At 39.9% G+C, this 14,197-nt stretch overlaps 2 protein-coding genes across 7 annotated transcripts in view; one reads left to right on the plus strand and one right to left on the minus strand.

Moving 5' to 3' along the window:
* Positions 1-6,121: 6,121 nt before the first annotated feature.
* Positions 6,122-7,328, minus strand: LOC130543647 (sterile alpha motif domain-containing protein 1-like). The gene is made up of 2 exons (XM_057312006.1): positions 7,045-7,328; positions 6,122-6,855 (listed from the first exon to the last, which is right to left on the minus strand). The coding sequence occupies exon 2, from the start codon at positions 6,644-6,646 to the stop codon at positions 6,122-6,124; it is 525 nt and encodes a 174-aa protein (XP_057167989.1). The 5' UTR covers positions 6,647-6,855; positions 7,045-7,328.
* The window catches only part of PPARG (peroxisome proliferator activated receptor gamma), a 152,809-nt gene continuing 144,893 nt past the window's right edge, over positions 6,282-14,197 (plus strand). For 2 of the 6 annotated variants that reach the window (XM_057311943.1, XM_048226701.2), the window contains exon 1: positions 6,284-6,397. The gene's annotated coding sequence lies outside the window, so the exon portion shown is untranslated. Of the gene's footprint in view, positions 6,398-6,931; positions 7,356-14,197 lie in introns of those variants that run through there. The other 4 variants (XM_048226700.2, XM_057311945.1, XM_057311942.1 and 1 more) reach the window with 4 other exon arrangements.

The following is a 14,197-nucleotide window of genomic DNA, read 5'->3' on the forward strand; positions in this document are numbered from 1 at the left end:
TACTCATTTGTACGGTTCACATAAGGGGAAGAGGAACGTAAAAGAAGTGGGCTGCCAGTGGCTGAAAGTGACCACCCCCCTGAACTCTGCCAACCCAGGCCCCACCCAGCTACCCCAAAGCTTAGGGAACCAATATCTGCTGAAATCTGTTCTTGGCACAGGTACACAAGGATTGTTTTGCTTTTGTTTTTGATTTTGTGTTGTTGTTGTTGTTCATAGCAACTGAAACTACCATAACTGTCTTTCCCAAGTTACTTGCCCATTTTGCAGCCTGAATGTATTTATGTGCTCGGGTCCTCTGGAAGTCTGTAGCATGCAGACAATGGTTCTCTCGGCAATAAACATATTTTACAACTTACCAAGTAATACAGCTGAAAAAAGTTCAGCAGAGAAACTTTTCTGATAAACCAGAAAGCTCCCAGAGTAAATCATTTGAACCAACTTTTACGTAGAAGACTTAAGAACGACATTTTAAAACAGTTTGAAAGTTTTATGATGAAACGTGTTTAGGGGATTTGCTTCAGAAGTATATTAGAAGAGAGGGAGGTGAGTGAGGGTACAGAAGAAACAAGATTGGCCATAAACTGACACCAGATTATGAGTACAAGGGGGTTCATTACCACTTCTGTATTATGTCTAATCTTTTCCATCATAACAAGCGTTTGCTTTTTAGCTTTATATGACAAAGCCTGGGACCTATAAAATCACACAGGTGTCCTGAGAAAACCATTCTCATACAGAAATCTGGAGTTCATAGTTATTTTTAAATCTATTCATTATACTAGTTATTCTTTCATGCAAGAAAGGAAGAGAGCAGAGTGTCCATTAGACGAATGACTAAATAAGAGATAAATAGGAAAAAAATACTTCAAAAAGTATTTCCCCAAAAATGTACTGAAATGCAGTTTAGGGTGGCTCAGTCTGTTAAGCAGCTGCCTTCAACTCAGGTCATGATTCCCCGGTCCTGGGATCGAGTCCCACACTCGATCAGTGAGGAGGCTCCCTGCTCAGTGAGGAGTTTGCTTCTGCCTTTGCCTCTGCCCCTCCCCCCACCTGTGCACGAGAGCACTCTTTCTCTCTCTCTCTCTCAAATAAATAGAAAGAGAGAGAGAGAGCACGAACAGGGAGGAGAGGGAGAAGCAGTTTCCCTGAGAGCAGGGAGCCCAGCACTGGACTCCATCCCAGGACCCTGAGATCATGACCTGAGCTGAAGGCAGACGCTTAACTGACTGAGCCACCCAGGTGCCCCTAAATAAATAAAATCTTAAAAAAAAAATACAGTTTAGCATCCAAACTGTGCTTTAATATATTAATCAGTGACTATTAGAAAGAACATTCTCAGTGCTTTCTTTTCACCCAGTTGATAAACAACACTTACTGAGTTCCTAGTAGGAGGCTGACTTGGCATTTTCTCACATCATCTCATTGGTGAGATTGTGGGAATATATTATATTTCCATTTTATAGACGAGGAAACTAAGCTTCAGAGAGAGCGAATCTCCTGCCAAAGGTCGCAATAAGCAGAGACAAAGGTCAGGGCTCTTTCCATTCTACCACTACTTCATACTCTTGAAAGGAAAAGATTAATGGAAAATAGGACAACTTTCCCATTCTGAAAACTCTGCTATTCCAGGGTGACCAGGAGTTCTCTTTTTCCTAACATCTACTCCCTCTACTTCCTACCTCTTGACACTTAGAAGCCAATCTGATGTGCAACGTAGGTCAATTTTTTGGAGAAAAAGTAGAGAAAATTTGGCAAAGCAGGGCAAAATGCTCTCTTTTTTATTCCCTGAAAATCAAAGTATTTCTGAACCTTTAAAAGATGTTTTCAAACCATTAAAACTTTAAAATTGAAGTAGTCTAATTCAAAACTATTGAAATTATCAAATGGAACTTTCCTTGGAATTAAATATCATTAAGTTCATACGATGTTTATAAATTATAAAAAATAAAGTATGTTCAAAAACAGGTGAGTAACAGAAAAATAGGGAGTTATTTCAATAGGAAAGAAAACAGTACTCTTGAAGAAATGGCTTTAAAATTATTTCTTTCAATTCTTCCAAGTTGTCTTTAAAAAAGCTCAAAGTTGGGATACAAAAAACCCCCACTAATTTGGCTATATTCTCTGATAGTTTTTAATTTAATTCAACACGTAGCTGCATATATTGTAACCTAATTATTTGTTTATAATCAAGATTAATACTTGTGTTAAAATGTTCCAGAAATTTTTTTTATTCATAGGCAACCACTCAGAAACAGAAAGCTGACTTATGCAGAGAGGTGTAATGAAAAGATCAATCAACCGGAGGTCTGAAGAAATGGGCTACAAGCTTGGCTGTAACATCTTGTAACAAACGGGCAAGTCATTTAGTAAGGGCAAGATAACAGGTGGCAGAATAGGGAGAGGAAGAGAAAAGGACCTTAATCAAAGTCAAAGTAAAATTGGGAGGTTGCAGGTAAACTTTTATAAAAAGATCGAAAAATCATGTATGGGAACATAATAGAGTCATTCAAAAAGTGGCGTATTTGTGGAAGCGTGTGTGTGTGTGTGGTGTGCATGTCTGTGTGTGTGTGTGTGTCTCTGTGTGTGTGTGCCGTTAACCTGTCTGGCATGTTGAACTGGTTATAATTTTTTAAATTTTAAATTAAGATCTTCTAAATCTCCTGGGAATGATTGGTGTTTAGATACAACAAATGGTGTCTCAGATAAAGAGAAGGAGCAAATGTCAGAGTCGTGATTGTACACAGCTGCCATGAATAAGTGACTCAATTGGGTGATTGGAAATAGGCCACATTAATTTTCTTAAGCCCAATCTCCAAAATAGTTAAATATCACTATTAATGCCAACACTCCGTTTTGCCAAGCCCTTGAAAAATAAAAATGTTGTCATTATCTTTTTTGTCATTATTTGGTATTTCCCCCTTAAGAAGTAATATAACAGTATTTAAAAATACCTGAGTTCTCAAAAAAAAAAAAAAAAAAAAACCTGAGTTCTCTCACTTGAGCTAGTTTTAATTGGAGGAAAATGCGAATCAATTCAGTTATGGTCACCTCCCACCTCCTTCCCAATATAATAAACATAGTATGCAATTATGAACCTGGGAACAAAGTTCCCCTAGTTGGAAGAAAAGCAAATATGTTTGCAAATCTCGAATGAGGTAAACAGCTGAGCACTAATTGCAAAAAAAAATAAGTGCCACAGGACCAAATATCAATAGTTGGAAGGTGTCCTTGTGGTTGGGAAAAACTTGAACCAAGGTACAATCTTTTAGCTCTAGAAACTACAATATGGGTAGGACAGCATATGCATGTTGTTGTAGGGTGGAGACTATGTGCTGTTTATCATTTTATCCCCAGCACTTAGCAGAAGGCCTGGCACAAAACAAGCACTCAATAAATGTTTGTGGAATGAAAGAATTCTGCAATTATAGCTTACACAGCGTTTTTCTAATTTTTGAAAATATGGCCAACAGTAATAAACATGTTTAACACCAATTCCTGGTACACACAAACACACATATACATAACATAGAAGTTATAAAGCAATGTTTTTTAAATTTAAGAAGTACATTCTGATAGTTTCTGTTCTGTTCTGTTTTATTGGACTTTAAAAAATATATTAGTTATAACCCACTGATTTTATTTAATAACCCATCAGTGAATGAAGACCAGTAGTTTAAAAAACAGATTTATATTATTTCTATTTACATTGCTTAACTTCTTACATTTTTAGGCTTCGCTAACTATAGATCACTTTCAAAAATCACAGAATATTTTTTTAATCTAGAAGGATGTTCAGAAAGTATTCATATTCCAATATGCAACTTTAAAATGTTGCACCATCCTGACTTAACTGTGTTGGGATTCTCTTTGGTCAGTGTCGTTAATTATGGGAATTTCCCCAACCAAAAGTATATTTGCCCTATCTCACACCATAAGCAAAATTTAACTCAAAATAAATCACAGACCTAAACATAAGAGCTAAAATTATAAAACTCTTAAAAGAATTTAGGAGTAAATTTTTATGGCTCTGGATTAGGAATTGATGTGACACCAAGAGAAAAATAGGTAAATTGGATTTCATTAAAATTAAAAATTCTTCTGCTTTAAATAATGTCAAGAAGAAAGTAAAAAGAACTTACTGGATGGAAGGACATATTTGTTAATTATATATCTGACAAAGAACTTGTATACAGAATATATAAACAAATCTTATAAATTAACAATAAAAATACAAATAATCCAATTTAAAGATGAGAAAAGGATTTTAATAGACTTTTCTTCACGGAGGATACACAAATAGCCAATAAGCACATTGAAAAGATGCTTGTATGATGAGTTATTAGGGAAATACAAATCAAAACCACAATGAGGTACCATTTCACACACATCAGGTGGGCTAAAATAAGAAAGACAGTAACAAGTGTTGCCAAGAATGTGGAGAACTTGGAACCTCCATACATGGCTGACAGGAACGTAGAATGGTGTAGCCACCTTGGAAAACAGGCTGGCAGTTCCTTAAAAAGTTAAACATAGAGTTACCATTTGATCCAGCAGTTCTGCTCCTAGATACATACCCAAGAGAAATGAAAAACATGCCTACACAAAACCTTGATATGACTGTTCATAGCAGCATTATTTCTAGTATAGAATATTTCCTTATATTCCCAATATTCCCAATATTCATCAACAGTGGATGAATAAACAAAATATGATATATCCATACAATGGAATATTATTTGACCATAAAAAAGAAAGAAATACCGATACCATACCACAGGGATGAGCCTCAAAACATTATGCTAAGTTCAAAGAAGCATGTCACAGAAGACCTTATTGTTATGATTTTATTTATATGATATATCCAACATCGGTTAATCTATAGAGACAACTGGATTAGTGGTTAGGTAGGGTTACAGGGAATGACTGCAAATGGGTAGGCATTTTAACTTTTGAAATGATGATGGTGGTACAACTCTGTCAATAAACTGACAAATGCCGAATTATACATTTGAAACCAGATTGGAACTCTGGAATGATCGAGAAGGATGCATGCAGCACTTCTGTGCCCAAGTGTAGAATGTTGAGCCCTGACAACCTGACTTACCTTGACGACAGGCAAAGAAATGGCGTTTTCAAAGGTCAACAAATGTTCTTCCTTCGAGTCCCTGCAGAGCCGTAGCTCTCCTTGTTTTGGGAGACAAGTAGAAGGACATCAATCTATTGACTTCAGCTCGGAACCTTTTCAGAAGCGATACTCATCCTCACAAAATTGTACTTCAAAAATGAGAACCTTCACCCTCAAGGGAAAAGAACTAAGCGTTCCCAACAAGTTAATATGTGAAAGGACTAGAGAGCATTTTGGACAAGCAATTGAGAAGCTTCTTGAGCTTCTCAATCGTGAAGGCAGGAACGTTATTCATCTTTGCCTTCTCAAGGAGGACCAGGCCTTGAAAGGGATGCTCGGTAAATGAAATGGAAAGAAGGGAAAGAAGGTAGGGCCTCAAGTCCAGAAGACAGAGGCTGTCTGGGCATCTGTGAACCGCTCTGGACGGGTCGTCACCAAGTGAGCGGTAGGAAAAGCGGCCCCAGTACATTTACGAGGCAGCGCGCCCCAAACTTCTCCAACGCGAGAGCTTGGGATTCCCACGCCCCGCGTCCCACCGCCCCCCACCCCATGTGTCTCGATCCCTCAGTGGAGGAAACACCGCTGAAGAATTCAAGAAATTCTGTTAATGAGTTTAAGAAATGCTTTTAATGATTAAAACTAAAACTCTGTCACCTTAAGGGACTAATGAGCACCGGTGTGAAGTACAAATGCAAAAGGGGGGCGCTGGAAGTGCGCAGCACCATTGGGCCCTCAGCTAAAAACCAGGTGATCTTAAACATGATTCAATTTCTTTTTAAAGAATGTCATTAAAAATAACTTGGAAAAAAGAAATCTCGCAGGGCGAAGGGTGAGACACACTGGCGTGGAGACGGAAGGCGGGCTCCGGAATCCCGCACCTCGGACTGTTCCCAGACGTGACTGTGGGCACCTTCCTGAGCTCCGTTCGGGGGCCGGCTCTGTAAAATGGGACCATTTCTGGGCCGCCTCCCAGCGGCGGCAAGGAGGAACAAGCTAGGCCGGGCCGAGTGGGCGCACGCCAAGGCAGCCCCCGCCGCCCGGGGCCCTACTGTGCGCCAGGCGGCGGGCGCCCCGCGCCGCGCGCTCCCCGCCCCCGCGCCGCGCCCGCCCCCGCGCCGCGCCGCGCCCGCCCCCGGCCCGGCTCGGCCTCGGGCAGGCGGGGCCGACCGCACTCGGAGCCGTAGCCCGCGCCCGCGCCCGCGCCGGAGTCACCGCCTGGGGCGCTCGGGTTGGCCGCCGGGACACCGGAGCCGGGCGCTGCCGCCTCAGGTCAGTGTCGGGGTGCGGGGCGGCGCTGGGGGCCTGAAGGGCGGGGAAGCGCCGAGGGGTCGGGGCCCGAGGAGGGCCGGGGCTACGGCGTCGAGGTCGGAGGGGACCGGCGCGGACAGGTCCCGGGTGAGGGTCGCGGGCGCTCAGAGAAGTCCCGGCACAGCGAGCCAGCCGGGCGGTGGAGGGCACGGGCGGCACGCGAGACGCGCCACAGGGAGCGGCGGCCGCGCACCGGCAGACGCCGGTCATGCGTCTGGCGCTCCCGGGACAGGTCCCCTCGAGGGAGCGCCTGGGTCGGGGTCCGAGAGAACCGGGGACCTCCGAGTCCCCCGCGGAGGTGCGCAGGCGTCTGGGAGGCGCTCGAGGGGAACTTTGGGACCGAAACACGGGCTCCGGTGCCTGTCTGTCCCGCCACCGCGGAGTCGCCTGCTCGGTCTCCAGAGCCCTGGCGGCGGTCACTGTGGGGGTCGCGGTGACAGATAAGCGAGGGGCGCCTTCGAGGTCACCTAGCCCCGGTGCCCTTGAGCGCTGAGCTGGCCGAGAGCCGAACGGAGAGGCTGGGATGTGGGCCGGATTCCCGGGGTTGTAGGGGATGGAGAAAGCGTGCGTCCCCCGCCCCACCCCCGTGTGTGGAGAGGTGGCATTACCGGGCTGGGGTTCCTACACGTGCCGCGCGCCTCACCGCCCGCTCTGTGTGCTCTCACTGAGGTAGGGAGAGGCAGGTAGCTCGAACAGAAAGCACCGGTCCCTCAGTGCAGGGGAGGAAAGTGGGTGTGTGGTGTGGTCCTGCCTGCCTTGGTATTTGGGGAGGAGCCTAAGGTAAGGAGGCAGAAACTGGGAGTAACCTAGTCGCTGCTTTTATATAAGGTCAGTTGTTAGGTAAAGAAGGGGCCTTTACCTCTGCTGGTGTTCAGAAGGCTGCATTTCTAAATTCTTCTTGTTAGCTTCCGTTGCTTAGGTGAGTCGCCTCACTCTGATTGCATTTTGTTGAAATGTGTTAATGTATCCAAAATTTGCGAGATGGTGATGACGGTCATATTATATCGTTATTATTTGGCTGTGCTCTTGTTTTACCCTAAGAATTCACTTGGGTCTAAGGATAATTCACTTTTTTCTTTCCAAAAATAGTGTCAATTTTAGGAGAAATAAAGTCAAGAAATAGTGATCTGTCAGGAAGAAGCTAAAGTTCTTCTGTTTTTCCTTTTCAAGGTTGGGGGATGAAATGTGAAATTAATTTTGTTTAAATTAACATCTGAAAACAAAACCAGGCAAGATGATGAACTGAGTTGTAGGAACCCTATTGCTTGAGAAGCGCCTTATTTTGAAGGACATTGTTTTAATGTCAACCGTTTTTTATCATTCACTAAAGAATTGAAACAGAGATGTTGAGAGAAGAGTGAATAACTTACTCTTTAAAAGGACCCAGGCACACCTTCGTCCACAAATCTCAGGTGTTCTCTGGCAGTCTCCTGACTATAGCTAAGGTATCAATCACTGACTGAAAGCAGAACCAAACTGATGGTGTTAGATGATTTAGGAAACCCTTCTGGTGTAGAGACTGACAGAGACATTCCCTGGGGCTTCTCTCTTAAAGAAATACTTCACACTCCTATGAATGTTTTATGGAAGACACACATGTTACCAGTTAGTGTTCTGAGGGATGTTTCAAGAGCACCTGTTCAAGTGTCAACATAATTTTTGTGTTGTCTATTTTCAGTCAGATTCACAGATTCATCCTGCAATTAATGCGCTGCCGTTGTATTCTTTAATATACAAAATTTAAAGCTAATGTTGCGTTAGCCAAAAAATGAAGTTTGATACAAAACCATCTATTTTTGCCTTACTGGGTACTTCACATAATTTTTCTCCTTTATTTAAATTATATGATATGTGATACTTCACTTGCTGATAAGTAGATCTTAAAACATTTTAGAATCAACTAGTGACCATCTCAATCTTTTATAATTCACTGGGGGGAAAAGTGGTTATTTCATTTTTAAATAAAAATTCGTTTTCATATTGAAAAGTTTGTTTCTAGTCTTTACAAAAACTACTTATAACAGCATGACATTGATGAAGTATAAAGATTTGAAGAATTCCGGGCTAAGATTTTGGGGCATTGTTTTTTCATTCTTTTAAATTTAAAAGAATGTAATTTTGAAAAAGAAAAACTCAAATGTCCGCCAGCATCATATCCTTTATTACACTTAAAATACTTTGAAAATATTCTTATGATTGGTTATTTTTAATATATACAGTTTTCCTTAAAGGGACAAATTTCCTTAACATTCATTTCTTTGTATATTTCAGACTTACATTTAAACAGTATGCCATAATTTTAAAAAATCACTATTAATTTAAAAAATCCTTGTGACATTTAAAATTTTTACAAGAGACAAAGTCTGACTTTAGGAATATGAATTAGAAATGCATTACTGATTACAGCTAATTGCTTTTAGTAAGTTATAGGACTATAAACAAATACTTATTTTCTCTCTCCTGTAATTCTCTGAAAATAAGATGTTTGCCACTAATCTTAACTATGAAGATAATTATGCGTGTGAAAGCTGTGTGACAGCCGCTGCTGTGAAAATATACACCAGTATTAATACATTTCACTTAGTTTTCAGATTATGAAATGGTTGTTAATAACAAGAGACTTTCATGAAGCACAGAAAAAGTGTTAAAATAATACTTTACAAATGTTTTATAAATCCCGGCCCATACTTTTACTTCTTTCATAGGATGTATGTATGCATCTGTCTGCTAGTGGATAACAGAAAATGTCATCCTTCTAATTTGTGGGTGTCTTGCTGAATTCACTTTCACTCGAACGTAGGAATATATGTCCTAAAGTGTAGCAAAACATACTGGAAGATGTTTTTGGTCTCATAGGTTTCCACTAAATAAATGCCAGTTGTAGAGGATTTTTAAAAAATCACTAGTCAAGAAAACTTGATTTAAGTCACCAGTCTATAAATGTAAGCGTGTACTCCCCACCTGAATTTCTGAGTTGCTTTTCTTATTTTTTCTAGCAGATCCCACCGTTAGGGTAGTTGAGGCCTAAAAGCAATAAAAAGGGCAGTGGTTTAAAGTGCTTACGAAGCTCCTTTGAAACTAATACAATTTGACTCCACCAAAGTACAGTAAGATCTGTGAATAACCGTCTTGCAAGCGTAGACATTCCCCACACATCATACACATCTTGCAAGTGTAGACAGCCCCCACACATCATACTTCAGTTAGTTTCGTAACATTCTAGATAAAAATTTTAAATTGAAGATTATTTGAAATCTTCCTGGAGTTTCTTATTTACTATTTGTATTTTATCACAATACAGAGGTAGATTTTGAGAGGTTATATGGCATATGTTTTAGAGCTTATTTAATAAAAATGTCATGTTTTAATATTTATTTACCTAAAATATTTACGTTGGTTGTTAGAAGGAAATTGATTCAAATGCAATAGACCATATTTTGGAGATAGCTTTTGTAGATGTTAAGACAGAAACTATCACCAATAATAGTATATACTTATATTATTTGGTTTTTTAAATTTATATATTAAGAAATAGTTTTCTTCTACAATCAATACATATCAACATTTCAATAGTGAATATTTAATCCAGAATATGAATGTTTACATTTCTCACAGTTTCACTTATTACAATGGGGCGAGTCACTTGTGCTTGCTCCCATCCCATTGCTAAGCAGACCCGACCCTGCTTAGCTTCGGAGATCAGATGAGCTCCCACGCAGTTAGGGTGGTAATGGCCATCGATCACTTATCCTTTCTAACTGTCCATTTTCTCATCTGTGAAATGGGGAAAGTATTGCAATTGTTCTCTGCTTTTTTTTTTTTTTTTTTTGGTATGATTTTAAGACTTTATCAGTAAACGTGTGTATCTCAAATGATAATACGTTGCCCTGAAATTAACTGAGCAGATATTTTTAAAAGAACCTTCATGGTATTCATGTCACAGCTAACGCTTGTACAAATGCTGATGGTTCACCATAGGACAAATTTTGAGAACATTGTTAAGAATGAACTGAAGAGGGGCACCCGGGTGGTTCAGTCGGTTGAGCATCTGACTCTTGATCTCAGCTCAGGTCTTTATCTTACGATTGTGAGTTCGTTCAAGCTCTCTGTTGGGCTCCACACTGGGCCTAGAGCATACTTCAGAACAACAACAACAGCAAAACACAACAACAAAGAATGAACTAAAGATAATGCTTGCTGGGTGGTTATCAATTTATAAAATGTTTCTGGAAATATTTCATCACTATTCAATTTAAAATTGTATTTCCTATTCCCTGGTGACTTTAGATAAAAAATCAGATGACTATTTTTTTGTTGTTTTACTGTTATTATCTTTGTGAGTCCTGTATAGACACAATGTGGATCTTGTGTCACCATTGCGTGTCTAACGTGGTCTAGGTGTAGCTTGTGCTTTTATTTTATGAAGTTCTATTCTTTACCTATGTTTATGGTGTGCCCTGTGAGTGCTTAATGTATGTTACCCAGGAGCAGGTTTGTTTTATAATGAGGTCTGTGAACCTTCAGATCAAAAGACAGTTCAGTATCTCAGACTAAAAGACTAAATAGTGACTTGTGTTTGTTGTAAAAATTGGGTCTTTTCCTAACAAGCTATAACCAGAAATAGGCTTTTAGTGGCTTGAAAGTGAGGATGCCTCCTAACAGCCCACCAATTTACTAGTAGGGAGTAATTGGAAAAGCATGTAATTAATCATGCATCATCCAAATAATACACTTTAAATTCTACTTATGAATTGTTAAATAATGTATTTTATTGTGAAGTGTCTCCTCTGCAGGAAAGTAAGGGACTTGGTTCCAGGTCTGAACCCCATTCTGTTCCTGGAATATGGAGCTACAGAGCCCATGTAGGGACATAACTAAAGGGGTGAGGAGACAGAGGGCAAAGAAAGGTTTAGGCCAGTGCCTGTAGGTGAGTGTTCCCTTTCCCTGTGGCTTCCCCTTTGGGGTGGGGAGCAAGGAGCAGAGTTTCTGCTTTCTCAGAGTCATTGCTATACCTTCAGCTATCCCAGTGACGAGGCCATTCTCAACTTGAAAATCTTTTTTGCGACAGGGTGTAGTGAGTCTCCTTTCCCTACTGTGATTTCTCAGATATAAAGGGAAGAAATGAAGTCATCAGTTCATGCAACAAGAATCAATTAAAATTGAGACTAAAAACTTTACGGTCAGGATTTAAACTAGATCATGAATGATTTAGTTCAGTTTGATTCAGTATCTGTCCAGGAAACATTTTTTATTCCACTTCATCGCTTTTAGAAAATAAATTCATTGCTAGTATAACTGATTCATTATTTAAAAAAGAAAACCACTTTAATTTGTAGACTCATCTAGGAGAGTTAACAATGTGGATAAGACTTACTGAGACAAATTTTCTGACCTTCTGGAAAGAGTTCATATTAGCATAAACCCGGGGTGTGAATTCCTTCACAGTTTACCACAGATAAGGAGAAGAGAGATATGAGGGAGGTAGAAAAATAGGGAAATACCCTGAGTAGGAGTCTAAGAGATCTGTGTATGGTCAACTCCCACAATCAGCAGATTGCAGTTACTGTACATAGACCTCAAATAAAAGGTTGGTTTCTAAGAATTTACCCTGTTCCTCAATGACATCATAGAATTTTAAAATAGCTTTAAATTCTAAAGTTGCCACTTAGCACTGTTACTCTCTCTGGCTCTAGAAGTTGCCTCAGGAGAGAATCTGGGAAAGTGAATGGAAAAAGGATATTCTTACCCTGTATGTTTAAGGAATAAATTTTCCTTCATAGGGAAGGCAGTGGGGAAACATACCTGTCAGACTGCCCGAGTACAATGATGAAGCGCTGGAAAGAACCCCATAACTTTGACCTCACCCCACTGGCTGTCATTCTGCCTCTAAAACTGTATTTGTCATTTGGAAGTTTGAAGTCCACTTTCAAAATACCAATATTCCTAGCAGAGTTAGTTCTTTAAATCACTGTCAGCAAAAATTTGAGAAGTTAGTTCCTAGTTTCCTTGCTACCTGAAAACAAGGCCTTTAGGGAACAGACAACACATGTGGGAGTTTAAAAAGAGGTGATCTGGAGAAGGAAAAATAAAATTAAAGTGATTCATGTTCCAGTTTCCCCATAAACCAGCCTGTGTGAAACCAAATAGGAAAATAACCATTGGGACTAGCAGTGGTAGGAAAAGATATAGTCTCCCATACATGCCTTTATTTTTCTCTTAGAGATCAATACAGATCTTTCTTGAACCATTTTTTTGCCCTCCAAGAAAACAAGTTGTTATTCCCCAACATCCACTTTCCTAGGATATGTTATCAAAATTAAGGTTATGAGTTAGTAGTTGGCAATCAGATATCTGAATGTTACCTCTCATTATGTCTTTTTATTTTCTCTGTGATGCTAGACAAATTATCTAGCACCTCCATGAGTTAGTTCTTCCAGACTTTTAACGTAGCTTCCTAATAGATAAAAATGAGGGGGACCTTTCAATCACATCAGGAAAACATACACTGAAATATAAATAATACTTAATGCTTTCACAGATCCACAGATCATAAAACTTAACACATGCTTTATTTTTTCTTTTATTTTTTTGCTAAAACATAGTTATGGCATGGGGCGCCTGGGTGGCTCAATCGTTAAGCGTCTGCCTTCGGCTCAGGGCGTGATCCTGGCATTCTGGGATCGAGCCCCACGTCACGCTCCTCCGCTATGAGCCTGCTTCTTCCTCTCCCACTCCCCCTGCTTGTGTTCCCTCTCTCGCTGGCTGTCTCTCTCTCTGTCAAATAAATAAATAAAATCTTAAAAAAAAAAAAAAAGTTATGGCAAGCCAACACATCTCTGTTAGAAGTAGAAGCTTAGTAACTATGTCAAAAGCAAGTTCATTAATTCTTTGAATTAGCTGGTAGGTAGTGTTTAACAGTCAGGTTTGGGCCACCCTCATGCCTGTGGCTGAGCACATTGCTTACTTGTCCTTCACTTTTTCCACCGTATTGCAGAATTCGGAATCTAAAGCAGAGAATCTCAAAGTCCTACCTTACTAAACATTGTTCTTTTCTGTCAGTTGATAATTACTGGTGTAAACAAGTTTTTTATTGCATGTGGAAAAGTGCTTAAATTTTTTTCTCTTGTTTTATGTACTGGATAGAGTTTATGAAAGAGAACAAACATATGAATGGTGTATATGTAAATTAAGAAGATACTTTAACAAATTATTTGCATATGTCAAAATCCAGAAGAGTGAAGAAAATACCCAGGCATTTGCCAATGTAGGATTACTACATGTTTTCCTGAAGTATTTGCAACTAATTAGAAACATCCTGGCTTATTTAAAGACAACATAATATGCTTTTAAACTTTTTTTTAACGAGGTCCAAATTCATTGGTATTTAGGACTAGAGCAGTACAATGTCTACAAAAATTTAGATTATTAGTTTCTTGAAGCAAGTACTAATTGGGTTTTATTTATCTTCCTATCTCTAGCATCTAGTACAGTTTTTAGTACGCAGTCAATAAATGTTTTAAAAAGGATGAAGGATGAAGAAATCAGGGCGCCTGGGTGGCTCAGTCGTTTGAGCGTCTGCCTTCGGCTTGGATCGTGATCCCAGGGTCCTGGAATCGAGTGCCTCATCGGGCTCCGTGCCCCATGGGGAGCCTGCTTCTCCCTCTGCCTCTCTGTCTCTCGTGAATAAATAAATAAAATCTTAAAAAAAAAAAAAAGACTGAAGAAATCATCTAAGGCGGTGGTTCTCAAGTGTGGTCCTTG

Source organism: Ursus arctos, unplaced genomic scaffold (assembly GCF_023065955.2).
Source record: "Ursus arctos isolate Adak ecotype North America unplaced genomic scaffold, UrsArc2.0 scaffold_14, whole genome shotgun sequence".
NCBI classification, from domain to species: Eukaryota; Metazoa; Chordata; class Mammalia; order Carnivora; family Ursidae; genus Ursus; species Ursus arctos.